We start from the raw sequence: 25,167 nt of genomic DNA on the forward strand, positions 1-25,167 counted from the left end.
TGAAACTTTCATGTAAATATGAAAAGCTTTTCAAAACCACAAATCACCTTGCATAATATTTGGCCTGTTATACCATAAAGTACTGATCCAGCTCTCCTAAAACGTACTCCTAGACTTACCAACTCTAAAGCTTGGAAATAAATAAATCTCATCAGTTTAACAATATGACTGATGAGAAAAGCTCTATATATTTCTCCTGGTAATACTTACTTAAGATGTCCTTGGGACAATGTTTGTCTGGCACATCACTGGGGTCACTGTATCCAATCTTATTAACGGCATACACGCGGAATTGATACTCTGTGTTTTCCAGCAGGCCGGTAACCTCAAAGCGGGTCTTCTGTAGCTTCTGTGGTAAATTGCACCTCACCCAGTTATCAGAGTCAGCTCGTTTTACTTCAACAAGGTAACCAATGATAGGGCTACCACCGTCATAGGCTGGCTTGCCCCAAGATAGACTCACGGAGCTACGCGTTGTATCATATACTTTAGGAAAAGCTGGTGGGCCAGGAGGATCTGAGGATAAGAAATAATAGAAAATTTTCATTAAAACCTAATTACTGGTTGTTCAACACTGATTAGAACACAGGACATGAGACTCTTTCATGAAAACTTACAGAGAGGGTCCTGGGCATAAACAGCTTTGGATGCATCGCTGGGTTTGCCTGGTCCAGCCTTATTTATTGCTGTAACTCGGAACTCGTATTCGGTGCCTTCTTGGAGACCTGTTGCTTTTATTGTTCTTTCTATAACAGGCTTTCTGTTGACCTTAGTCCAGTTTACTGCCTGGGTTTCCCGCTTTTCCACCAAATAGCCAGTGATGGGTGAGCCGCCATCATCTGCTGGCGGTTTCCAGCTTACTGTCATATGATCTTTGGTGATGTTGCTAATAACAGGAGGATCACAGCGTCCAGGTGGGTCTGCAGAGATTAACTGAAAAGTTAATCTCCCAGGCTAAAAGGTAATATTTAAAAAGTAAAATGAAATACCACAGGAAAATGTTCCTACCATATGGGTTTTTAGCAACTGCTGGTTCAGTGAAGATCGGGTCGCCCACTCCATATTTATTTTCAGCACAAATTCGGAACTGATACTCATGGCCCTCTATGAGTTTCTCCACGCTGCAGCTGGTGATGGGCACAGTAGCAGAGACTTGTGCCCAGTTGGGTCTGCTTGTTTCACGTTTGTCAACAATATAGTTGGTGATTTCTGAGCCTCCGTCTTCAAGAGGTGGTTCCCAAGAAAGCATTGCACGATCTGAATACATTTTGTTGATTTTAACAGATGCTGGAGGACCTGGTTTATCTGAAAGCACAAGAAAGAAAAGTGAAGTCTTTCACTGACACACATGAAATGGGGAATGAGTAGAGTGGAGGTCTGGAGACCTGGGCTGTAGTTTTTATATTGTCATTCACTTCCTGTATGACCTTGCAAGTCACTGAATTTTCCAGAATCTTAATTTCCTCACACATAAAATTGTATATCTGGAATATGTGATCTCTAATGCTCTTTTTAGCTCTAAAACACTATTGTTCTAAGAATAATTCTGTGACTACAAAAGATACATGTGAATGTGTATCTTTTCTCAGATATTATTTCATAAATTCTATTATATCACATTAACCAAAGTAAAATATGAGCTTCTAATTAAACACTTTAGTTACCTAACACTTTAAGCTTAATGGTGGCTGATTTGGAACCACTTGAATTTTCAGCAGTAATGGTATAGTCTCCTGAGTCCTTTCTGTTCACACTGAACAGCTCCAGGGTGCACAGGTTTCGCTTCATGGCCATCTTTATGCCTTCTGCTGGTTGTAGCAGTGTGCCTTCCTTCTTCCAGGAGACTGTTGGCATTGGTTTACCAAAAACAGTAGCATCCAGGCAAACGTTAGTTCCAGCTTTTACAGTAAGCAAAGATTTCATAGCCACACTCAGGTCTATTCTGGGAGGAACTGGAAAGAAAAAAGATAAAAGGATTTAATATATGCAAAGCTATATTATATAATTCTTATTAATAAAAGTGGGAAAATCATATGCTCTATCTCTTTCAAGATGAGATTTTTAAAAGTAACATATTCATTATAAAAGAAATACAGGTTTAATGTAGAAATCTGATCATGCTAACAGTATAAAGAGACAAGTAAAGATCACCCATAATTCCAACATCCTTAAATTTTCACTAGTAGCATTCTGGTGCATTTCTTTGTCATCTTTCTGTGCACATGTATGGTTGAAATTATATGGTCCTCACAGTTTTGTACCCTGCTTTTTAGTTTAACATGCTATTAAGATTCTCCATATCATAATTTTTAGTGTCTGTATACAAAGTACCTATCATTTTACTTGTCCTTTTTTCTGTAGATATAGATTTAATTTTTTAATAGGAAAAATATACATTATGGGTGTTGTCCACCTTTGCCTATAATACTCTACAGAATCTTACCATTTTCTGCGACGATGGTCACTGGATCAGAAGGTTCAGAAGGCTGGCTAATGTTTACTGCAGTCTTGGCAATTGCTCTAAATTGATACTGAGCATTCTCTTCTAAGCCAGTAACTGTGTACTCTTCCTGGGGAATCTGGTGAGGTGTAGTATTGCACCGTACCCACTTATCACCAGGAAGCTTGCAAGCTTCTACAAAATAGCCAATAATTTTGCTGCCTCCATCATGCTTCGGACGAGCCCAGATAAGGGATACCGTATTCTTGGTAACATCAATAACTTCAGGCTTTCCAGGAGGATCTAAAACCAAAGGAAGTGCTCTCAGCATTATCTTAATAGCAAAAGTTTTAAACTTCCATATTTCATATTATCACCCAGAACATATTCCTGAATGGAAGTAGTAATCTTCAGAGACTCCAAGATTTAAATGTGCCACCATAATACTAAAAAAAAAAAAACATTACTCACCAACCGGCATTCTTGCAGTTACATATTCTGTTGGTTTGCTAGGTGGGCTGGATCCAGCTTTGTTTAGGGCATATATTCTGAATGAATACTCAAGACCTTCTACAAGGCCTGCACAAGGATATTCAGTTGACCGGACAGGAGTATCATTAGCTTTCACCCAGAGCAAACTGTTTCTTTCTTTGCGTTCAATCAGGTAACCGGTAATGGGGCTCCCTCCATCACTGTCTGGTCTGTCCCATGCCACAAATATGCAGTCTTTGTTGACTTTAGTGACTCGTGCATTCTTTGGTTCACTAGGAACACCTGGAGATGAAGACAAGAGAAATGTCAGTTTCTACCTTAAGTAACAGACTAGAAATAAAACATAATTTTTTTCTTCCTGAAAGAAACATACCAAATGGGAACTTAGCCAGCATCTTTGGAGATGTGAGAGGCTCTGAAATGCCGAATCGATTTTCAGCACGGACTCGGAAGATGTACTCCTGCCCGGGGATCAGTTTTCCAACTCTGCAGGAAGTTTTTGTCACTGAAGCTAGAGCTGTCACCCAATCACCTCGGCTCACGTCACACTTCTCCACTATGTAATTGGTGATGCTACTGCCTCCATCCTCCAGAGGGATGTGCCACGACAGGGTGCAAGCATCGGCGTCTATGTCAGAAATGTCAAATGGAGGCTGAGGAGGCCCGGGAGCATCTGCATGGACCAAGAGGAAAGAAATATAAGAACAAGGGATTTGATAGGAAAAAAATGTTTCTGACCTTCATATGTAGATGGCCATTTGTTTAACACTTGACCTACCCATGACAATGACTTTGATTTTCTGAGTGTCTGTTCCAGAACTGTTCTCTGCTGTGAGGCTATAGTAACCACTGTCTTTCCTAGTAACATCTTTTATGATCAGAATTGAAGAATTGTCTGCTTTATGCACTGCCAAGTGGCTGGATGTGACAACTTCATCTTCTCCTTTTTTCCATTTACAGGTCGGATGAGGCTTTCCATACACATGGGCTTCAATTCGGAGTTTCTTCCCAGCTTTGATAGTAATTTGCTCTGGCATAAGGATCTTTGGTGGCACTAAAAGTAAAATGAAAATACATTAATTTTGCAGGGAGGTTAAATATCCTCTGGTGGGAAACTATACTTGTGTTTTTTAAATTGTGGATTGTAACCCTTAGTGGGTTCAAATTAATGTTTGCATTACAGCTAATATTTTTTAAAAAGAATGAGATCGAATCAAATAGACAATATCACAGTCCAGCATACATAATAAGGATTCAAGAAACTTTTTTTTAGCTATATATATGCATTGCATACTGTGTCATGATTTAGTGTATGTACTATGTGTTGTGGACTCAAATGTTTCGAAAACCACTGTTCTCTACTATTTTCCCCGAATTTCTGGAACTACAAGCCTCAGGGAGAAATGTCTCCATGTCAAAAGAAAATTCTAATAAACTTTCATTATATGATAAAAATGAGACAATGACTACTTACACAGCTGTTCTTTCGCTTCGTACACTCCTTCAGTTTCTCTTGGCAAACTGACTCCAACAGCATTTCTGGCCACTACTCTAAATTTATATTTCTTTCCTTCCTTTAGGCCAGTGACAACAAGGCTGAGGTCTTTCACCACTGAGTACTCCGTCCAGCGATCTGCAGGCTGCTCTTCTTCTCTGTAACTAATGATATAGCCATCGATCTTAGCGCCTCCATCACGCAAGGGTGGTAACCAGGCTAATGCAGCGCTGCTCTTTGTCATTTCAGTCACTTCTAGTTTCCTTGGGGGATCCGGCTCACCTAGAAGAAAAACGTGAGTTAGAAAACTGTCCAGGTAACCTAGTCAAATCCCTTTGTTAATAAACATAGATGTTTTAATATTCCACTTGCTTCAAAGTCTATGGAAACTGGGGTTTGTTGTGTTGAAAGAAGAAAGTAAAAGATGAGGCAGATCGAAAGAGCCTTTAATGAGTGACTTAGATATTTATTTGTACTATTTTGGATTTCTACAAATTGAAGCCCTTTCAGTAGTGGATTAAAATGTTTTTGGTATCTTGACCTTGCTAAAGTAAGGTGATTGGTGTTAAAAGGAGGAAGAAACGATGCTACTTACAGAGCGGATCAGATGCAAGCACTGGTTTGGGGACGTCTGTTGGGACACCAGGGCCATACTCATTGACAGCAGTTACTCTGAAGAAATACTCATTCCCAGGGACAAGATTGGTGACTTGGAAGCTTGTTTTCTTAACTTCCGGGGTAACAGTTGACCATGTCTTTCTGTCGGCCTCACGTTTCTCCACAATATAATGTGTCACTTGGCTCCCACCATCGTTCTCAGGAGGGCCCCAGGAAATGTGGCATGATGTTTTAGTGACATCTGAAACTTTTAAATCAGACACAGGTCCAGGAGTATCTGTAAAGAACCACAAAATCAGATATACGTGTCTCCTCAGCCTCCTTATTAACTAATGCATTTTTGAAGGGGAGGAAGAAGCTCGTTAGTAACCCACCTAATACTCTGACGTTCACAAACACTGCCTTTTCTCCTGCCGGGTTTACAAGCGTCAAGGAATATTTTCCTGAGTCATCACGGGTAGAATTGGGGATGACAAGGAAGGCCATAGTGTCAACCAGATCGACTTGTCCTTTTCTGACGACATTATCGATACCCACTTTTCGCCAAGTGACTTTAGGGGCTGGTCGCCCTCTTATTATGGCAAATAGTCGAATAGGGCATCCTGCTCTCACTGTGACCAGTTTTCTCATGCTGGCATCCAAATCAATCTCCGGAGGTTCTGCCAATGACATGAAAGCCATTAGTTGACTTTTTAGAATGTGGGGAATTGACATGAGAAGTGAAGTATGAATGAATCAAGTGGTAAAATAGGGCCTCACCTAGGATTTCTTTAGGTTTAATAGCATCCTTTAGTTCTGCAGGGCGCCCAATGCCAACCTGGTTTTGGGCACACACCCTGAACTCGTATTCCTGGTTTTCATCCAAGCTGGTGACAGTGAATTCCATGCGAACAAGCTGTGCTGCCGCATTACATCTTTTCCAGCCTTCATCAGGTGACATATCTGGTCTTTTTGGTCTCATTTCCACAACATATCCAATTATCGGCGCGCCACCATCATACACCGGTTTTCCCCATGCAAGGGTTATAGAACTTTTGGTCGTATCAACCACTTTGAGATTGGTTGGTGGACCAGGTGGTTCTGAAAATCAATTATATAAGAATAAATTTACACATGGTTAACCACTACTAGTGATATTTTAATGTGTAATTTTATACAGTCCATTCTCAATCAAAGATTGGGCATTCAATTTCTCGATTACCAAGTCCTTATTTTCCTTCATAAAATTAGAATCCACATTGTTTGTACATTTTAGGTGATTTGGTAAGAGATCTTTTTGGAAAAATATTGGCTAAAATGAAATTCTGATGTTACGGATTTAACTTATTTGTATAATACCCCTATGTTGAGATTAAGAGTTGGTGTAATATCAGAAAAAGCAAGAACATCATACCTATGGGGTCTTTTGCCACTACTGGTTTTGATGGCAAGCTTGGTTCTCCAATTCCAATTTCATTTTCTGCCTTGACACGGAACTGATATTCATGTCCTGGGAGGAGATTCTGTACTTTCAGACGTCTCTCGGGGATTGCACTCTTGTTAACAGGGACCCATCGTGTTCCATGTTTTTCCTTTTTCTCCAAAAAGTATCCTGTGATGGACTTCCCACCATCATATTCAGGTGGAGTCCAAACCACAGTCATCTCTTCTTTGCTTACTTTAGTGACTTCTGGGGGATCAGGGCGACCAGGTCTATCATATTTGGTTTTTGCAATGACCGGTTTACTTTCCGTTGGAGGCCCTGTGCCTATTTTATTTTCTGCACGGACTCTGAAAATGTATTCATTTCCTTCTATGAGGCGTGTTACTGTAGCACCAGTTGTTAAGACAGTAGCAGAATAGGTAGACCAAACCATTCGCTTACTCTCACATTTTTCTAGAATATAATTTTGGATTTCACAGCCGCCGTCATCTTCTGGTGGATCCCAGCAAATAGTACACCTATCACTGGACACATCAGTAATTTTCAGATTTCTTACAGGACCAGGCTTATCTAGAACATTGACAGTGGCATAGGCCACAAAACTGCCAGCTGTGTTAGTTGCTGTAATTACATATTTACCACCATCACTTCGCTTTGCTTTGGTAAGAGAAAATCTAGATGAATCAGCACTGGTATCAATCTTGACCCTCGGTGATCTTGTTAAGTCCGTAGCATCTTTATCCTTGGTCCATAAAACTTCTGGAAATGGTTTGCCTCTAACACCTGCCTCAAGTCTAATGGTGTCCCCTGCTTTGACAGTTAGCACACCACTTAATTTCAGCTCAAGTACTGGTTTCTGTAAGTCTTCCTTCACAACAACTTCCTCTGTCTTTACCCAGTCACTTTCCCCACCTTCATTCTTTGTTTGCACTCTAAACTCATAAATCTGGTTTTCAACACACTTGTCAACCATGTAGTGGGTTTCTTTAATGCTGCCTTTGTGCACTCTTTCCCAGTCTGCAGAGCCCTTCAGCCTCCTCTCAACATGATATGATAGATTTGGGCTACCACCGTCATAGTCAGGCCGCCGCCACTTTAGATAGACAAATGTCTTTCCTTTGTCTGCAATATGAAGGTTTTCAGGCTCACCTGGTCTATCAATAGGGTTAATAGCCAGAATTGGAGTTTTTGTTTCAATGGTTGGCCCAACACCTACTTTATTCTCTGCACAAACTCGGAAATAGTATTCATTGTTGGCTAAAAGGTTGGCCTTGATTAATCGCTTAGTGACATCTGAAGCAACAATTGACCAGCCTTTCTCGTTGGGTTTGCGGTATTCTACTATGAAATTTGTTATTTCTGAGCCACCATTATCTAGTGGGTTTTCCCAAGCAATCGTACAGTTCTCTTTAGTTACATTGCTAACCCTTAAATTCTGGCAAGGCCCGGGTCTGTCAAGGACATTAACGATAGTGGAACCTTGGGCATGTCCACTGCTGTTCTTAGCTGAGATGATATACTTGCCATGATCAGCTCTAATAGCTTCTTTAATTTGTAACTCAGCACGAGGTAGATCGTGAATTATGTCAACTCGCTTTTCTCGGACCAATGCTTTGCCTTCCTTGGACCAAGTTATGTCTGGTTCAGGTCTGCCTTTGACTCGAGCAAGAATGCGGATAGTTTGGCCCACTCTAACAGTAATAACATCACGACAAGTAACATCAAGTTCTACTTCTGGAGGATGAAGGATGTCTTTTGCAATCACAGATTCTGCTAGTTCTCTTGGCTCTCCCTCCCCCACAATATTAGCTGCCTTTATACGGAATCTGTATTCATTTCCTTCAATTAGACCAGGTACCCTAAAGGCACATTGCCTAATGAGTTCATCTTTATTAATCCTGTTCCATTGTGCTGTACCAGGTTTCTGACATTCCACTACATAGCCTAGAATGGGGCTACCACCGTCACTGAGAGGCTTTGTCCACACCAAGTCAGCTGTTTCTCTGGTCTTGTCTTTCAGTTTAGGATTAATAGGTGGTCCAGGTGGTTTGATGGGTCGGCAAGCTTTTATTGGGTCAGAACTTGGGGATGGACTGCTTAGTCCTGCAAGATTTTCAGCAAAAACTCTAAACTCATATGTATTTCCGTCATAGAGTCCAGTCACTGTATACTTCAGCTCAGTTATAGGTGTTTTGTTGACCCTCACCCATTTGCCAGTTATTTCTCGACGTTCCACATAGTAACCAGTTATAGGACTGCCACCATCAGATTTAGGCAGAGTCCAAGACACTGTTGCAGCATTTTCAGTTATGTCAGTAACCACTGGTTTACCAGGAGGAGATGGAGGACTAAACTTGTGTTTAGCAACAGTAGGTACGGAGTCAAGGGGAGGACCAACACCCATCTTATTCTCTGCTCTAACTCGGAAGACATATTCAAAACCCTTTTGTAGATGTGGGACTTTCAGCTTTGTCTTACTGCTTCCTGAAGAGACAACACCCCACGTGTCTTTCCTTGTATCTTTTTTCTCAACGATATAATTTATCACAGGGCTTCCTCCATCATCCTTAGGTGGCTGCCATGAGATAGTCATATGTTCAGGGGTAACTTCCAGAATATTAATAGGACCTGTTGGTGGACCAGGAACATCAAGAACAGTAAGATGGACGGCTACTGTTTTGCTGCCAGCTGCATTGGAAACTGTGATTTGATATTCCCCAGTGTCTTTCCTTAAGCAGTTCTTAATGGTAAGCACTGATGAGTAGCTGTCAGTTTCAACTGTGTAGTGATCATCTGTTTTAATCTCACTCCCATCGGTTGTCCACTTTGCAGTAGGAACAGGTACACCCCTTATAATGGCAGGGAATCTGACTGTAGTTCCAGCTTTTACCACAAGGCCTTCAATTAATTTCACATCCAGTTCCACAGATGGAGGCACTGGAAAGTAAACATGAGGAAATTAGATTTTGATTTTCACAATACGAATAATGTTAAAAAGAAATAAAATAATAATGCCAATCCAAAAATTACCTAGTTTTTCTTGACATTCTATTGGGATAGTTGTATCAGGGAGACTAAGACCCACAATATTTTCAGCTTTTACACGGAATTTATAGGTTTTTCCTTGTTGTAGTCCAGTAACAACACACTCTAAGTTTGTCACAGTCTTGAACTTAATCCAATCTTCGGTGCCCTCTTCTTGATATTCCACCAAATATCCAGTGATTGGAGAACCACCATCACGATCTGGCTTATTCCAAACAAGGGAGACTTCATTCTTGTCAACGTCTACGTGGTGTAGGTTCTTCGGTGGCCCTGGGGGATCTTTCAAAAGAAGAAGTTATGATAAATAAATAATATTCTCAGAAGCAGTCAAACAATACTTTTGTATCCAGAGAAAGCAACTTACGTAGGGGATCCACAGCCTTGATGGGTTTAGGTGTTTCAACAAAAGGACCACGTCCATACTGGTTCTCAGCAGCTACTCGGAAGAGATACTGACTGCCTTCATTAAGATGCTTAGCCAAGTGACTCTTTTTCTTTGATGTAGTTGAAAGAGGTGACCACTGGGCGCTGGCAACATCTCTCCTCTCAACCACATAATTTGTAACAACAGAACCACCATCATCCAATGGTTCCTTCCAAGTGAGGTAGCAAGAATCTTTTCTGATTTCACTGACTTCCAGATCTCTAGGTGGTCCAGGCTTATCTGAAAAGTGTTAAATAATGCCGTTATATAAGTGATTTAATCCAGACAAGAGCTCAAAACATATCAGAATTTACTTTTAATATGTTATTAAAGTAAGTACATCATAAGTATTAAAATTCTTACCTAATACAAGTACTTTTACTGAGACAGTTTTTGAACCAGCTGGATTCTCCACTGTTAAGGAATAAATTCCACCATCTTCATGGGCAGCATTACGAATTTCAAGCTTGCTACCAACTGGAGTAACATCAATTCTTGCTTTAGTTGGAGCCTCTCTGTCTTCTTTTTTCCAAGTTACTTTTGGGAATGGCACTCCTTTGATGACGGCACTAAGTCTTAGAGTATCACCAACCCTTATGTGTTGTTCTCTTGCCATGTTGGCATCAAGAATCAGCTCAGGGGGTTCTAGAATAAAGAGAACAGTATTTTCAGATTTGATTCATTAAGGTATTTTACAATGAAGTGTATACAGCGAGACACCTATCTTCCTTGAAAATGCAGCTGAGAACATTTTACTCACCAAGTCTGTCTTTTACTAGCACTGGCTCCGGAACATGAGCTGGGTCCGATTCACCAGCTTCATTGACTGCTCTAATTCTGAACTTATAGCTTTGACCATCCCGGAGACCAGTGACTTTATATTTAGTTTCAGGACATGACTCAGGAGTGTGATTGGCTCTTTTCCACTCTTCATCTCCAACTTTCTGGTACTCAACAATATAACCCAGAATCTTGCTCCCACCATCATGACGTGGTGGCTGCCAAGTTAGATCAACTGAATTACATGTTGTATCTATTGCTTCAGGATTAACAGGTGGGCTTGGTTTAGCTACATAATAAAAGAAAAAAACAAAAAGGAGTTAGATTAGAATGGAAAACAAAGTTGGATAATATGAAAACAGAATGAATGCTTTAATACTATACCAATTGGATCTTTAGCACAGACTGGTTTGGATGGTGGGCTTGGGTCTCCAATACCAATTTCATTTTCTGCAGAAACTCGGAATTCATAGTAACACCCTTCTAGAAGGTCAGGAACCCTAAATTTAGTGTATGGGTGGATAGGCTCTTTGGTAACTCGAACCCATCGTTTAGTCATAGTTTCCCTCTTTTCCAGGATGTAGTTTGTGATGGGCTTTCCTCCATCATTTGGCTTGTTCCATGTAACTAATGCAGAGTCTTTGGTAACTTCTGTAACAATTGGCTGGTCAGGTGCATCAGGAACCCCTATAACAAATATTAGCAAAATGTGTTAGAAATTTAATTCTTCCTACTAACAATATCAAATATTGAATTACTAAAAAGAAATGCAATACATACTGAAACGATCTTTGGCTTTCATTGAATCAGACACCAGAGGATCACTTATTCCATACAAATTTTCGGCGTGTATACGGAAAATATAATCTTTTCCTTCAAGCAGTTTAGGAACTTTGCATGTTGTTTTAGCACATGCAGATGTCACCGGCATCCAAACGTCTTTGCCCACCTCCTTCTTCTCAATAATATAATTGGTAATTTCACTGCCTCCATCATCTAAAGGTGGCTTCCAAGAGATAATCATGTGATCTTTGGTTACCTCATCAAAAATAACCGGTCCTACTGGTGGTCCAGGACGATCTGTGGGGAAAAAAAAAATCACATCACAAAACGTTATTTCCACTTCTGCTTTGGAAAGAACAGAATATCTATTCTTGCTAAATAATACTTACCAACAACATTAACTTGACAGAAACCTTTCCTAGAGCCTGTACTGTTCTCCACAACCACACAGTATTTGCCAGAATCAGAACGTTTGGCCTTGATCTTCTCTAGAGCAAGTGTTGTTGGAGTGGTCTTTATTTGAGTGCGGTCATCTTCTAGCACGTCAGCTTCATCTTTGAACCAAGTAACCTTAGGCTTTGGTTTGCCTGAGTAACGGCCAGTGAGGGCAAAAGCTTCACCAACTCGAATTGTGAGCTTATCTCTGAAGTCAAGGTCAAGGGTTGGAGGAGCTAAAATTAACAATGATAAAGGTAAATCAGTTTTACTGATGTCTTATGATAAGTATATAAATGTACAAGTTTTCAAAGTATAAGCTGCGTTAGATACATACCCAGCTCATCCTTGCAAGTGATTGGCTTGGTGCAAAAGGATGGTTTGCCTTGTCCAACAATATTGACGGCACTGACACGGTACTCATAGGTATCACCTTCTTTTAAGCCTTTAACAGTGTACTTTCTGCTAAGCAAGTTGTCACTTGTAACTTTGTGGAACTTCTCAGTTCCAATGAGACGGCTTTCTAGGACATAGTTAATAATTTCTGATCCGCCATCATACTTAGGAGGATTCCAAGTCAAAGTAACAGAATCTTTAGTAACTTCTTTGACTTCCAGGTCTTCAGGACGCTCTGGTACAGCTACAAGAATAAGTATGGAATTAATGAAAAAAATGTCATGTTAAGAATGTAGTAAATAATGCTTTTTGAGGATTGCATTTAAACATTAGACTGTCTGCTTTGATAAGTAACAAAAGAGATCTCATCATAGAACTATTAGAACTAAAAAGGACCCAATACAATCTAATTTCCTCTGACAGATGAGAAAATACAGGTTTACTGAGTCAAACGATTTAGGAAAGGTCTCCAGAGTCTGTAGTTTTAGAGTGAGGAAATTACTTCAGTTTCTATTTATGCCATTAAGTGGGAAATTTAAAAAATTTAGTGTAGCATACGTAGGAGGATTGAAGAATCTATATATGTTCATAATCTCTTTCACAATCACATTTAAATACTACCAAGATCAGATACTGAATCGTTGCTTAATGAATGCCAGTCAAATGAATGAAATGTTTGGCATTTATACACATATTTTGTCACCATAGTCTTTCATTGAATGATTGAAGAAGTGGTTAAGGATGAAATTGTTTTAAATTGTACTTACTTATTGGATCTCTGATGACAAGTTCCTCTGTTGTCTCAACAAATGGGCCCATGCCAATGCTATTTTCAGCTGCAATTCGGAAAAAGTAGGCTTTTCCTTGAATGAGACCCTGGACGGTAGCATTTTGTCGGGTAACTGTACATGTCACTGGTGTCCATGCTTTGCGGTCAGCTTCCCGCTTTTCAATGACGTAATTGGTGATGGGAGAGCCTCCATCATCTTCTGGAGAAAACCATGTCAGTTTGCAGGAGTCATTGGTTAGGTTGTGAGGCAGGAATGGTATTCCAACAGGACCTGGCACATCTGGAAATAAGAGGAAAAGATTTCTAGCTGTTTGTCTTTCATGAACTACAGTGCTCAATATTTGTCACCCTCTGTTTTTAAAAAGGAGACAAAAATGTTATGAAGAAAATCAGATTTGGGGTCTTAATTATTAATTGAGTTGTTTTTCCTCCCCTTGGTTTCTGTATTCAACCATATCTGTATATGAAGTAGGTTTGCAACAGTTATTGGTTGCCACTGTTTTAGTAGACGCTGAAGGAACAGTAGCTTTTCTTTTTAGTATTTGAGACTCAGATAGGAGGGAGCTAGGGAGGACAATGCTTAGAGGGAGCCAGCAGAGGGATGAGGAGCCGCACGGCCACCTCTTGTGTCCAGTTTACTCTCCAGAAGGGAAAGGAGCAGTTTTTTTCTGGGTGACAATGAATCAAGGAGCAGCATGGGAGGCCCCAAAACTCAGAATGGCCTTTCGGAAGGTTGAAATTTAACCTGGAAGTGCACCAGTTCTCAAATTAAAGTAATAGCCATTGGGCAAAAGGGTGTTTAGGAACTTGAAGCTAACCTAAAAGCTTGCAGGACTATTGCTCAGTGAGATCTTTTTCCTTACGCCATTTTCATTAATGAAAATATAACGTGTTTTCATAACATTATGTTCAATAAAGAACTGGTTATTTTCACATAAAAACTGGCTATTTGGAGTATGATTGTGCCTAGAGACACGCTGAGAGAGATCCGCGTGGGAGGGCTTCACTTTCTGAGCAAATCACTGGAATAAGGCACTGAGAGGCATGAAACAGCCTTGTAGAGTTCAACTCTATATTCAGTGACTAGAAATGCAATAGTGATACCCAAATATGATACTTCTCTTCAATTAGAGTACTGAAACCCTTCAAAGGGATTTTTGCATTATTATGATAATTAGCAGATAAGGATACAGTCCCATGATGTGAAAATGGTCAGCTGTGGGAAACTGTTGTACGTTCACGTATATTTGCAGGAGAGTTGCCTTTACGAAAACTATACATTACCATAGTAAATGCTTATGGTGGCATTTTATATAAAAAGGCAACATACAAAACTTTATGATAGTAGGAGTACGACCATATGAAATATGTCTGGGGAAAAAAAGCAAGGAGGAAATGTTTAAAAAATGCTAATAGTGGTCAATGGAATTATGGGTGATTTTTCTTATTTTCCAAAATGTATGTAACATAGTTTTATTATAACATAGCTTGGTTGTAGGCGAAATAAAACTGTTATTTTTAAAAGGTGCATGGACAAATTGAAAGCATTTACCTAATACGTCAACGATAATGGTCTTCTTTCTTTCTCCTGCCGCATTTTTGGCAAGAAGAGAATAGACGCCTTGGTGGCTCCTCTGGCAATTCTTGATGACCATGGATGAGCTAATGGCTGTGGTCTCAATGTTGGCTTCTTGAGGTAAGGCTCTTTCATTCATGTTCCATGTGATCGTTGGAGGAGGCTTTCCAGACACATAGGCGATGATCCGGATCACTCCTCCAGCATGGACCACAATTCTGTCTCTGACGCTGGCATCCAGCTGAACGTCAGGTAACACTGGAACACAATTGAAAGTTACAAATGTGATTTTCACGTCCAACCCCAAACATAAATATCAATAAAATAATACAAGTATTAATAATTACCAAGTCTGTCCTTCATTTCAATGGCATCTGTAACTTCTCCAGGTTCTCCAATGCCGGCAATGTTGACTGCTCTAACTCTAAATTTGTAGAATGCTCCTTCTTTTAATCCTGTCACAACAAGTTTTGTTCCTCTCACTTCTTTATCTTTAGCCTAGGGAAAAATCACAAGCATTTTAGAATTACTATAGTTCTTTGTAGCTTCTTGTTCTAGCAGCTTTCTAAAGCATAATCAACAGCCTATTTGACTACTCTCTTTGGGAAAACTATTGCCAGTTTAGGTTTTAGGGATCAGATACTATAGGTAAACGCTGAATGGAATGCTTTGTCAGGACTTATGTTTTAAAATTATTGTCAAATGATTGAAAAACCCTGTACTGTTCATTTATTCCACTTTTTTCAGGATTTATAGCCAAAGATAAGTTAATAGTAACATGACTTAACCTTTGATTAGATTCTGACATAACAGATGTTTGGACTATCAGTCATAATTATATTATTTTTGTGATATACTAGTCCGAAAAAATACAGATAGAAGTTAATGGGTTTGAAAATACCTACTACATTTTTAGTTTATTCATAGTATATTTCCATAATGCCAAGTGTTACCTACCTTTTCCCATTCTTCTTTTCCTTCTTCTTTATATTCAACAATGTATCCAGTTACTCTGGATCCACCATCTTTTAGTGGAGGAGACCACTCCAAATCCGCAGTTGATTTAGTCCAGTCTGTGACCTTGGGAAATGGAGGACCAGGAGGGGCTGGAAAGAACCAGTATACATTAGTATTTTTGACTTTTCCATGGCGCTTTTGGGGGAGAAGGAATTTCAAGGCTTACCAATTGGATCTCTAGCAGTCACTGGGTCTGATGGCAGACTTGCTGGACCCACCCCAGCAGCATTGATCGCGTATACCCGGAATTGATAATCAGAACCTTCGATAAGACCAGTCACTTTATAAGAAACACCCAAAGTCATGGCTTTAATAGGATCTCGATTAACTCTCTTCCATCTCTTTGAAGTGGTATCTTTCATTTCTAGCCAGTATCCTGTCACAGGAGAGCCTCCATCATATTCTGGCTCTTCCCAGTTGACAGTCATGGAATTACGAGTCACGCTGCTAACTGTTGGTTTATCTGGTGCTCCAGGGACAGCTGTGGAAAAAAAATCACATTGATTTATAAGAAATTATGAAAAATACAAATAAGAATGACTCAATATGTGAAACATGTCCTACTTACAAAAGAGGTTTCTTGCTGTTTCAGGTTCACTGTCAAGAGGCTCGCCAATGCCATATTTATTCTGGGCCATGATTCGGAATACATATTCATGGCCTTCAAGCAGTTTGGGAATTGTGTACATGCACTCTGTAGGTTCACTGGTGACGTGCACCCAGGTCTTCCTGTTAGGTTCTCTTTTCTCAATTACATAGTTTGTAATCTTAGACCCACCGTCATCTTTAGGTGGAAGCCAAGATATTGTCATTTGATCTGCTGAAATAGATTCAAACTTTATGGGTCCCACTGGAGGGCCGGGACGACCTAAGATGGTTTTAAAAAGGAAAACTTTATTAGTGAATGATTTTAAAGCCAAATATTTTATTTATGAATAGAGTAACATGTCATTTTAATAAAACCATGCAATCTTTACCAAGGACATTCAGTCTCATCTCCTTTGATGCTGTTCCCAGGTTATTCACGGCTGTGATAGTATATAAGCCAGTGTCACTCCGGCGAGACTGTGGAATAACTAAGCTGCAAGTATCATCCACCACCACTTTGTTGACGTGGGTGTCATAGACAACAGGTTCTTTGTTATCAGGCTTCTTTGGAGGCGCTTTAAACCAGGTTAGTGTTGGGAATGGCACACCTTTAATTTTGGCCACTATGTTGACATCAGTTCCTTCTTCAACCTCCATAAATTCTTTGAGCTCAATTGATGGTGGGCCTGTATTATTAAAAAGAAGTTGTCATTAGGAACATAAAGTACTGAAGGATAGAAAGTAGATTTCACAGTGACTGTAAAGCTATTGGGATCTATTACAGGCAGGCTTTTGTAGCTCAGCCCAATATAAGGACAGATCTGTCTTCAACACTATTGCATCAATTTGGGAGCAGGTACATGTGGCCATCATCCTTTACTGGATCTGCACATGGCTGTCTATCAGCTATTGCCTCTCTCTTACCTAGTATCATTATGCAAGTATATATTCTGACAAAAGGGCAGAAAGAAGTGAACATTGCAGTAGTTTAGGTTTGGGAGTTCTGTCATGATATTACCTCTAATATTCATGCAGAGTTATGAGGGGCCCCACTATGTTCATTCTGAGATGAATTCCCCTCTTAAGAAATATAACTGCTAGTAGAGGGAAAGCAATTTTCCATCTTCCATAAATTTAGTATAAGAATAGCAAAGAGGGTAGTGACTGCAGCCCTCCTAAAGTTAGAAGACAGAACTAGGCAATACACAGTAGTAGTGACGGTAACAATAATTAAAGGGAGAATTGTTACCATATTTGGGTGTATATTTTATCTATTAAAACATATCTTTTTCTCAAATAGAAGAAAAGAAATTTGATGGTGAAGACAAATGGGTCTCAGTAGTTGCTGAGCAGATAACTGGTTACTTCTACATTTTGCTCCTTTTGAGGAGCATGCAGAGGAATTGCTTTAACTTCTGATCAGTAAAACAGCCTGCCATGGAGAAAATCATAGTGTGGAAATTCCAAACATCATCTCCTTTAAATAAAGGAAAGGTAATATGTAAGGAAATATAATAATTCTGTGGAAGTTGAGGGAATGAGTGATTGAGTAATGTGCCCATGTCCACACTCAACCCATGGCAGCTTCCCTGATGTGTAGGTATATCTTTATTTTGGACTACTCTTAAATATCTAGGACAGCATTCATTAAGAAGACATTCTCTGTTAATGTGTTGATACTTACATGTCTGATCTTTGACAATCACAGGGCCCACAGTTTCTGAAGGTTTGCTGACTCCGGCAGCATTGACAGCTTTGACTCTGAATTCATATTCCCCTCCCTCCACGAGGTCTTCCACAGTAAATTCCAGTTCTTCCACATCACGCTTATTGCACTGTTTCCATGCTTCTTTCTTTTTCCCAGTAGGGTCCCATGCAAGACACTCAACAATATAGTGGGTGACAGGGGAGCCCCCATCATTCTTTGGGGGTTTCCATGACAGGTGTACTGTGTTCTTTGTTATGAGGCCAATCTTGAGTTTAATAGGGGGATCAGGAGGATCTTTAAAAAGAGTTAAAAGAAGTATTAAGCATTATTTATAACAATATATTTCAAGTTTGACAAGCTATTTTAATCTTAGATTTTAAAACTTACATATTGGATCTCTGGCAGTGGTCCTCTGAATGGTTTCCACAGGTGCACCAATACCAAAACGGTTTTCTGCACGCACGCGGAAGAAATACTGCTGTTCAGAGATGAGATCAGGAATCACAAATGTGGTGCTTCCACAGTTTGGATTGACTTTAGTCCAGGCTTTTCCATCAATAGTCTTCTTCTCAATAACATAACCCTTGATCCTGTCTCCTCCATCGTCATCTGGCATCTTCCATGAAAGTCTGCAACTACCCCTTGTGATGTCACTGACTTTCAGATCTTTGGGTGGGCCTGGTACATCTGTTGGATGCAAATCACAATATAAGCGATGTTACTTTGTTTAAAATCATTTGTTCTTATTCCATAGTAACTTCTAAAATCTTTCTTACCCATGACTTTAACTCTGCAATTTGCCGTCTTTTGTCCTGCTTTATTCTTGGCTGTGATGCTGTATTTGCCTGAATGAGATCGTTTACACTCCGGAATAATAATTACTGATGAGTTTTCAGCAGTCTCCAGCTGTACAAAGAAAATAGTAGTCTTACATTGAATGAAATAGTCGCAGCATTGAAGTCAACCATATTCTGAATTATTTTAGTTCTTGTTTTTACCTGTGCATCTTCAGGTATGTCATGAACTCCATCCTATTGGAAAAGAAGATAGTCAGTTGTAGTGTAAATGTTCCTTAGAGTGGTTCAAAGGGAAATGCAGAGAATTATAATTTTCTTACCTTCAATGCCTTCTTTGCCTTTCCATCAAATTCCCAAGATGATTTTGGTGTTGGGCGTCCCTTGATGACAGCAGGAATCCTAATCTGTGAGCCAGCTTTACAAATCAGACAGTCCTGTGCTCCAATGTCAATGAAAACTTCTGGTACCTCTGTAATATCATGAATAGTATAACAGGATTTAGCTCACCTTTTTCAAAGCAGTAATTAATACATCTTCAGTAAATTAATCAATTTCATAATGAGATCAGAAGATGAATACATAAATGGAATAAGGACTAGTACCTAGAATATCAGTGGCAGGGATCTCTCCAGTTGTATCACTTGGTTCAGATTCACCAGCTTCATTGACAGCTTTTACTCTGAATCTGTACTTCCTGAGTTCTTTCAAATTCGGCACCACACATTCACAGGTAGTTAGAAGTTTGTCTGGTTCATTTACTTTTTTCCAGTCAGTAGTACCTTCCTCTTGCATTTCTACAATGTATCCTTTGATGGGACTGCCACCATCTTTGGCTGGAGGTTTCCATGCTAGCGAGATGCTTGACTTTGTTTTATCTTTGACCTCTGGGCAAGAAGGTGGCCCAGGTGGGTCTAATAAGAAAAAAATATATATCAAATTTTGGAGCTGATAGAATGCTAGATTTATATAAGATTTTATATGTATAAGAATGTTTTACTATACATGATCATATTTTATTTTTAACCTATTAAAATATTAAAATAGGAATACTAAAAGAATGACCTTCTAGAGAAGAGAAACATAAGCAAATGAAAGTAACATTAAGATCATGGTATTTAAAATTTTGAACTGATCGGCTCATAGATCTTTCAGAAGAATTTCTTTTATTTGACCTCACAGACTGTGCTTGGCAATCTTATATCTTTGTTCAATAAATATTACTGAAAAGTTAACATTTTGCTTTTTGTTGAACTTCTACTGGAGCGTCTAATTGTTTAGTGGGAGAGAGAATTTCCACAGGATCTAAGGAGACAGAAGTTTATTAAGGTATGGGAGCAGAGAGGAGCTTATAGTCCAGGGTCTTTATTATTGTGATTCCTCATAAAATAGTAGGCTTAATCCAAGAGTTGAAAAACTATGTGATTTTATGTATGTGTGTGTATATATGTGTGTATGTATACACATATATGGATATATGTGCATAGTATGTATATATATACACACACATAAATACAATACATATATATTTCTCATGGTCTATGTAAGAATGAAACTTTTTACTTTAATAAATAAAATAATTTGGCATAGAAAAATATAAGAAATTTAAGAGCAGAATTATGCATTTAGTGGCTTTGCCCTTTATAAATTCCAGCGATGGAAGCATGCTTACATATAGGATCTCCTGCAACAGCCGGATCTGATGGTTCACTGGGAGGGCCAACTCCTGCAGCATTTATTGCCATTGCTCTGAACTGGTATTTAACGCCTTCAATCAAACGAGGAACATTAAATTCCACGCCTTTCAATCCCGTTTTAGTTATTGGTGCTCGGCTAACACGTGACCAGTAGGCACCTCCCTCTTCTCTCTTCTCCAGCCAGTAGCCAGTAATTGGAGAGCCGCCATTGTCCAAAGGAGGAGTCCAGCTCACTAGCATCGACCCTTTGGTGCGCTCCAAGACTTTTGGTTTTCCCGGAGGTCCAGGTGGGCGATAAGGATCTTGAATGACCACCTTATCTGATTTGCAGTCATCACTGATTCCATATTTATTCACTGCCCTTACTCGGAACTCATACTGACCATTGGGGATAAGTTTCCAGATCTAGAAATCAGATGAATAGTAATTTCATAAAAACTATATACTACTTTGATTTTCACTTATTTTAAAATTCGTTATTTTGGTAGGGAAGACTATAAAAAGAAATAAATCTATAAGCTCAAATAAATGCATAGTTTTAAAATATATAGACTCAAACATGGAGAAAGCCTTTTAAAATGAGAATATGTAAACTTATTGTACCTAATAGTGGATCTCTCAAGTAAACGAGGATCCATATATCCAACAGTATTTACTAAGTGACCTTATGTGCATGGTGCTAAAAACTATAATAAAGCTTGTGATTTTGAGTTTAATCATTAAATTCCAAGGTTTTGCTAGAACAGTGTTAATTCAGAGTCATATCCTTTTAATGTGTATAAGAAAATATTTAGAAGAGTTTACCCCATATCTCTTCTCTACAGCAGTGTTGGTGACTTCCTCCCATTCACTCTTCTTCCTACTTGCATCACGTTTGTCAATGACATAATGGGTAATTTCACTGCCACCATTGTCTAGAGGAGCATCCCAAGTCAAGTAGCAAGATTCAGCTTTAATGTCAGTAACAGCAAGATTTCTTGGTGGGGATGGACGATCTGGAAAGGAACCAACAGAGGAGACTGAGAAGGCAATTCTTAAACAGACATTGGATTTCATTTTGATATAAAAAAGCATGTCACTTACCATATACTTCAACGTGAACATTTCGGAACACTGAGCCAAGGCGATTGGAAGCAGTAACTGTGTAAGTGCCTTTGTCTGCCCGGACTGCTTTGGGAATGCTAAGCTCAGTCTTTGCCTCACTTCGGGATACTTCTTCCTTTGTTATCTTAAGTGCGTCAGTGGGTTTTTCAATCACAGTTTCATTCTTGGACCACTCAATTTTAGGCATTGGAAGGCCTGTCACATCTGCGGGGATGTTAACAGGCTCTCCTGCCTTAACTTTGATAGTGTCTCCTCGAACAGCCAGGCGCAACTTAATAGTTGGAGGCACTGCAAAGAGAAGCGAAATAGAAAAAAAATAGCAAAGTCATAAGGATGTTTGCTTAACCTATGAGATAAAGGCAGCACTGTAAAGTGCATTAAAATTATTATGTTCAGATTCCACACCTTCATCATCTTGTATGACCACATTAAGAGGCAAGGATGGTTCACTTTCACCAATTTCATTGACGGCTTTGACACGGAATTCATACATTTGGTGTTCGTCAAGATTTTCAACCAGAAAAGATGTGGTTGGGCAGAGTCGCGTGTTAACTCTTTCAAAGTCAGGTTTATCGTGACGCCGTTTTTCAATGATGTAGCCTTGGATGGGGCTGCCACCATTGTTACGGGGCTCTTTCCAGTCCAGGGTGATAGTGGACTTCGTCCTTTCTGTATATGTGAGCCTCTCAGGAGACGTTGGAGGACCTTTAACAAGAGGCAAGTTGAAAGGACAAGCATGAAATAAATATTCATATAAGAAATGATATTTCACTTTAAATTAATTGTGTGGAAAATAAGCTTCTGTTGGATAACCTTATATCCATCTTTAAAATCTTTCTCAAAACATCTCCATTACCAGAATTATGGGCATTCATATAGGCAGAATTTTTACAGTCAAGATTATTGATTAAAAATAAATCAAGGGGAGGGGCCGCCCTGTGGTGCAGCAGTTAAGTGAGCACGTTCCGCTTCAGCGGCCTGGGGTTTGCCGGTTCAGATCCCGGGTGCAGACATGGCACCGCTTGGCAAGCCATGCTGTGGTAGGCGTCCCACATATAAAGTAGAGGAAGATGGGCATGGATGTTAGCTCAGGGCTAATCTTCCTCAATAAATAAATAAATAAATAAATAAATAAATCAAGGGGAATGAATACTTTTTTTATATTTAACATTTTAGATGTTTTACCTGTCACTGGGAGAGTTTCTAATGCTAATGAACTAGGAGAGCAGGTCTGTGAAGTTTTGCTTTGGATGACCAGCTGAGAGCAACGTGTTTCCTCTTATTAACGGACAGTGGATACATCTACTGAACACACTTAGAACCATGTTACCTCAGATGTGGGTTTAAAATAGGGTGGAAAGAGAATTTATGTAATACTGCTGTAGTTTTGTGTCCCAAAGGACAAAACAGAAAAAGTAAGCTTTGAATGGTGAAACTAGACCCAATCCACTCCGGTTGACTATTACTGCAACCAGAAGCAGAGCTTTTCAGTGGAAGCCCAAGTCTGTTCTGATACCTCTGGCACAGCTGCAGGTCTAGGGGACATTCTGAGATGAGCTGTTACAGTGGGGATGAAATTTTCTTTTTTTTTTTTGGCAGGATAGTGGTGGTCGTAGAGGAATAACTCCTCTGTCTCTTGGGAAATGGGTCATCATCAAAGACTTTGCTTTACTGGATGGGATGTCAATGTGCTTTACCAAGTTTGTGCAATTTGAAGGTTTCATATTTGTTCATATTAGTCAAGGAAATTTCCTTTGGCTGGTTTTCTATTCTCTGGTGGCTCTTTCTGGTTTTTGGTCTCCGTATCCTTCCAGTGTGGGGACTACTTGGGGCTAAAGGAAGACTAAGGCATTTATGCTAAGGCAGTTATCTGTCTTGTAATCTTTCAAAAAAATGAACTCTTTTTAACTACTAGTCTATTAAATTACTCTAGTGTATTACAATAGATGTATTACATCTATTGAAAAGATGTAATATTTCTAAAAGATTTTTAGGGCATTGCTAAGTTCTAATAGATTCAGGTTTTTCAGTACACAAAGCGATGCATGGTTTTGCAAAATTACACTGAGCCAAAAATTACACTGAAATTATAACAAATATGGTATTCTTAAAGTTGCTGGTAGTTATTTGATTTACCTTTCTTATTAGTCTCTAGCTTTAAGTCTTGAGACCTTATTTATAAGGCTCAATAAATAAATTACATGACTGCAAGCAAACAGTATTTACTTTACAAACACCATGAAAACCGTCTCTTTTACCTAGTGGATCAACTGCAAGAATTGGTCCTATTTCAACAGGAGGGCCACAGCCAAACTTGTTCTTGGCAATCACACGGAACATATATTCTTGTCCCTCAAGGAGACCTGTGATGTCACATTTAGATCTGTCAGTCTCTATTGGTTGTCTCCAAGTATGCATCTTAGCATCTTTTCTTTCAATAATAAAGCCCGTGATGTCACTTCCTCCATCATCTTCTGGATCAGACCAGTTAAGCAGACACATCTTTCTGTTTGTTACAACAGGTTTTAAGTCAAGAACTGGACCAGGGACATCTGAAAAGTAAAACAACAGGAAAAAAAATCAATGTAATAAGATAGTATCACTTGGGAAAATCTTATGAAAATCCATGTAACATTCCTTACCAAAAACTTCTACCCTGGTGGCTGCAAATTTGGAACCACAGCTATTGGTAGCTGTAATCACATATCTGCCATGATCTTTTCTCAATGCATTCTTGATAATTAGTTCAGATTTGGTTCCAACATTCTCTATTACAACACGGTCTTTATCCAGCTCCCCTTCTTCTATTGTCCATACTCTTGTAGGCACTGGACGACCAGTTACCACAGCTGGAATTCTAAGAGTCTTCCCAGCCATTATTTGTATTCCAGCCTTGACAGAAACATCTAGTTCCACAGTGGGAGGCTCTGTTGAAAGAGAACAATCATACGTTAGCCCAAGAAAGATGTAAAAAAATGACCCCATATGGGAAAATATCCATTATATTATTCATATAATTCTTAAGTACCTTTTGGTTCAGCCACAGTAACAGGTTCTGTCTCTCCAGGTGGTCCTTCACCTGCAGCATTGACAGCACTCACTCGAAGTTTGTAATCAGCACCCTCTCGGATTTCTCTGACGGTGTACTGACGGGCCTTGATCATCTTCTCTGTGCAGCGTGACCATTCATTTGTGCCAACCAGCTGCTTATCGACAAAGTAACCAATAATTTCCCCACCACCATTGAAAGCTGGGGGTTCCCATTCGAGTTCAATGGTTGTAGAGCTTGTGTCAGCGACTCTTGGGACAGGTGGCCCAGGTGGAGCTAGAATGAATGAAGACATACAAATTGAAACTCACTGACGGTTTTGAAATGTTACATAGCTTACTCTATCCCACTTTCTTCTTTTTTTTCACAATGCATTGCATGTAATATGGGTAAGTATTGTTGTGTGAAACTTTTAAATTATATATACAGATGCTGAAAATTTTATATTGCAATCTCAGTATGAGTCTGTAGCCATCACTAGTATTTTGATTTTTTCAGCTTTATTGAGATATT

The 25,167-nt window shown here is 39.4% G+C and overlaps 1 protein-coding gene across 1 annotated transcript in view; it reads right to left on the reverse strand.

Annotated features, from left to right (window-relative positions):
• TTN (titin) overlaps nt 1-25,167 on the reverse strand; it is a 265,933-nt gene that overhangs the window by 54,663 nt on the left and 186,103 nt on the right. Inside the window, 41 exon segments of the mRNA XM_046658450.1 lie at nt 211-516; nt 618-920; nt 1,009-1,305; nt 1,665-1,952; nt 2,444-2,743; nt 2,912-3,214; nt 3,306-3,605; nt 3,711-3,986; nt 4,407-4,709; nt 5,023-5,322; nt 5,420-5,704; nt 5,805-6,125; nt 6,439-9,405; nt 9,499-9,792; nt 9,878-10,177; nt 10,301-10,582; nt 10,698-11,006; nt 11,102-11,404; nt 11,498-11,797; nt 11,890-12,171; nt 12,273-12,575; nt 13,099-13,401; nt 14,674-14,955; nt 15,045-15,195; nt 15,655-15,803; nt 15,881-16,195; nt 16,283-16,582; nt 16,692-16,988; nt 17,987-18,304; nt 18,398-18,697; nt 18,787-18,916; nt 19,009-19,041; nt 19,128-19,276; nt 19,410-19,718; nt 20,477-20,906; nt 21,306-21,496; nt 21,585-21,893; nt 22,011-22,310; nt 23,864-24,157; nt 24,248-24,532; nt 24,634-24,930. Coding sequence (XP_046514406.1) covers nt 211-516; nt 618-920; nt 1,009-1,305; nt 1,665-1,952; nt 2,444-2,743; nt 2,912-3,214; nt 3,306-3,605; nt 3,711-3,986; nt 4,407-4,709; nt 5,023-5,322; nt 5,420-5,704; nt 5,805-6,125; nt 6,439-9,405; nt 9,499-9,792; nt 9,878-10,177; nt 10,301-10,582; nt 10,698-11,006; nt 11,102-11,404; nt 11,498-11,797; nt 11,890-12,171; nt 12,273-12,575; nt 13,099-13,401; nt 14,674-14,955; nt 15,045-15,195; nt 15,655-15,803; nt 15,881-16,195; nt 16,283-16,582; nt 16,692-16,988; nt 17,987-18,304; nt 18,398-18,697; nt 18,787-18,916; nt 19,009-19,041; nt 19,128-19,276; nt 19,410-19,718; nt 20,477-20,906; nt 21,306-21,496; nt 21,585-21,893; nt 22,011-22,310; nt 23,864-24,157; nt 24,248-24,532; nt 24,634-24,930 — 14,064 coding nt within the window.

This window comes from Equus quagga, chromosome 4, assembly GCF_021613505.1.
Source record: "Equus quagga isolate Etosha38 chromosome 4, UCLA_HA_Equagga_1.0, whole genome shotgun sequence".
In the NCBI taxonomy this organism is placed as follows: domain Eukaryota; kingdom Metazoa; phylum Chordata; class Mammalia; order Perissodactyla; family Equidae; genus Equus; species Equus quagga.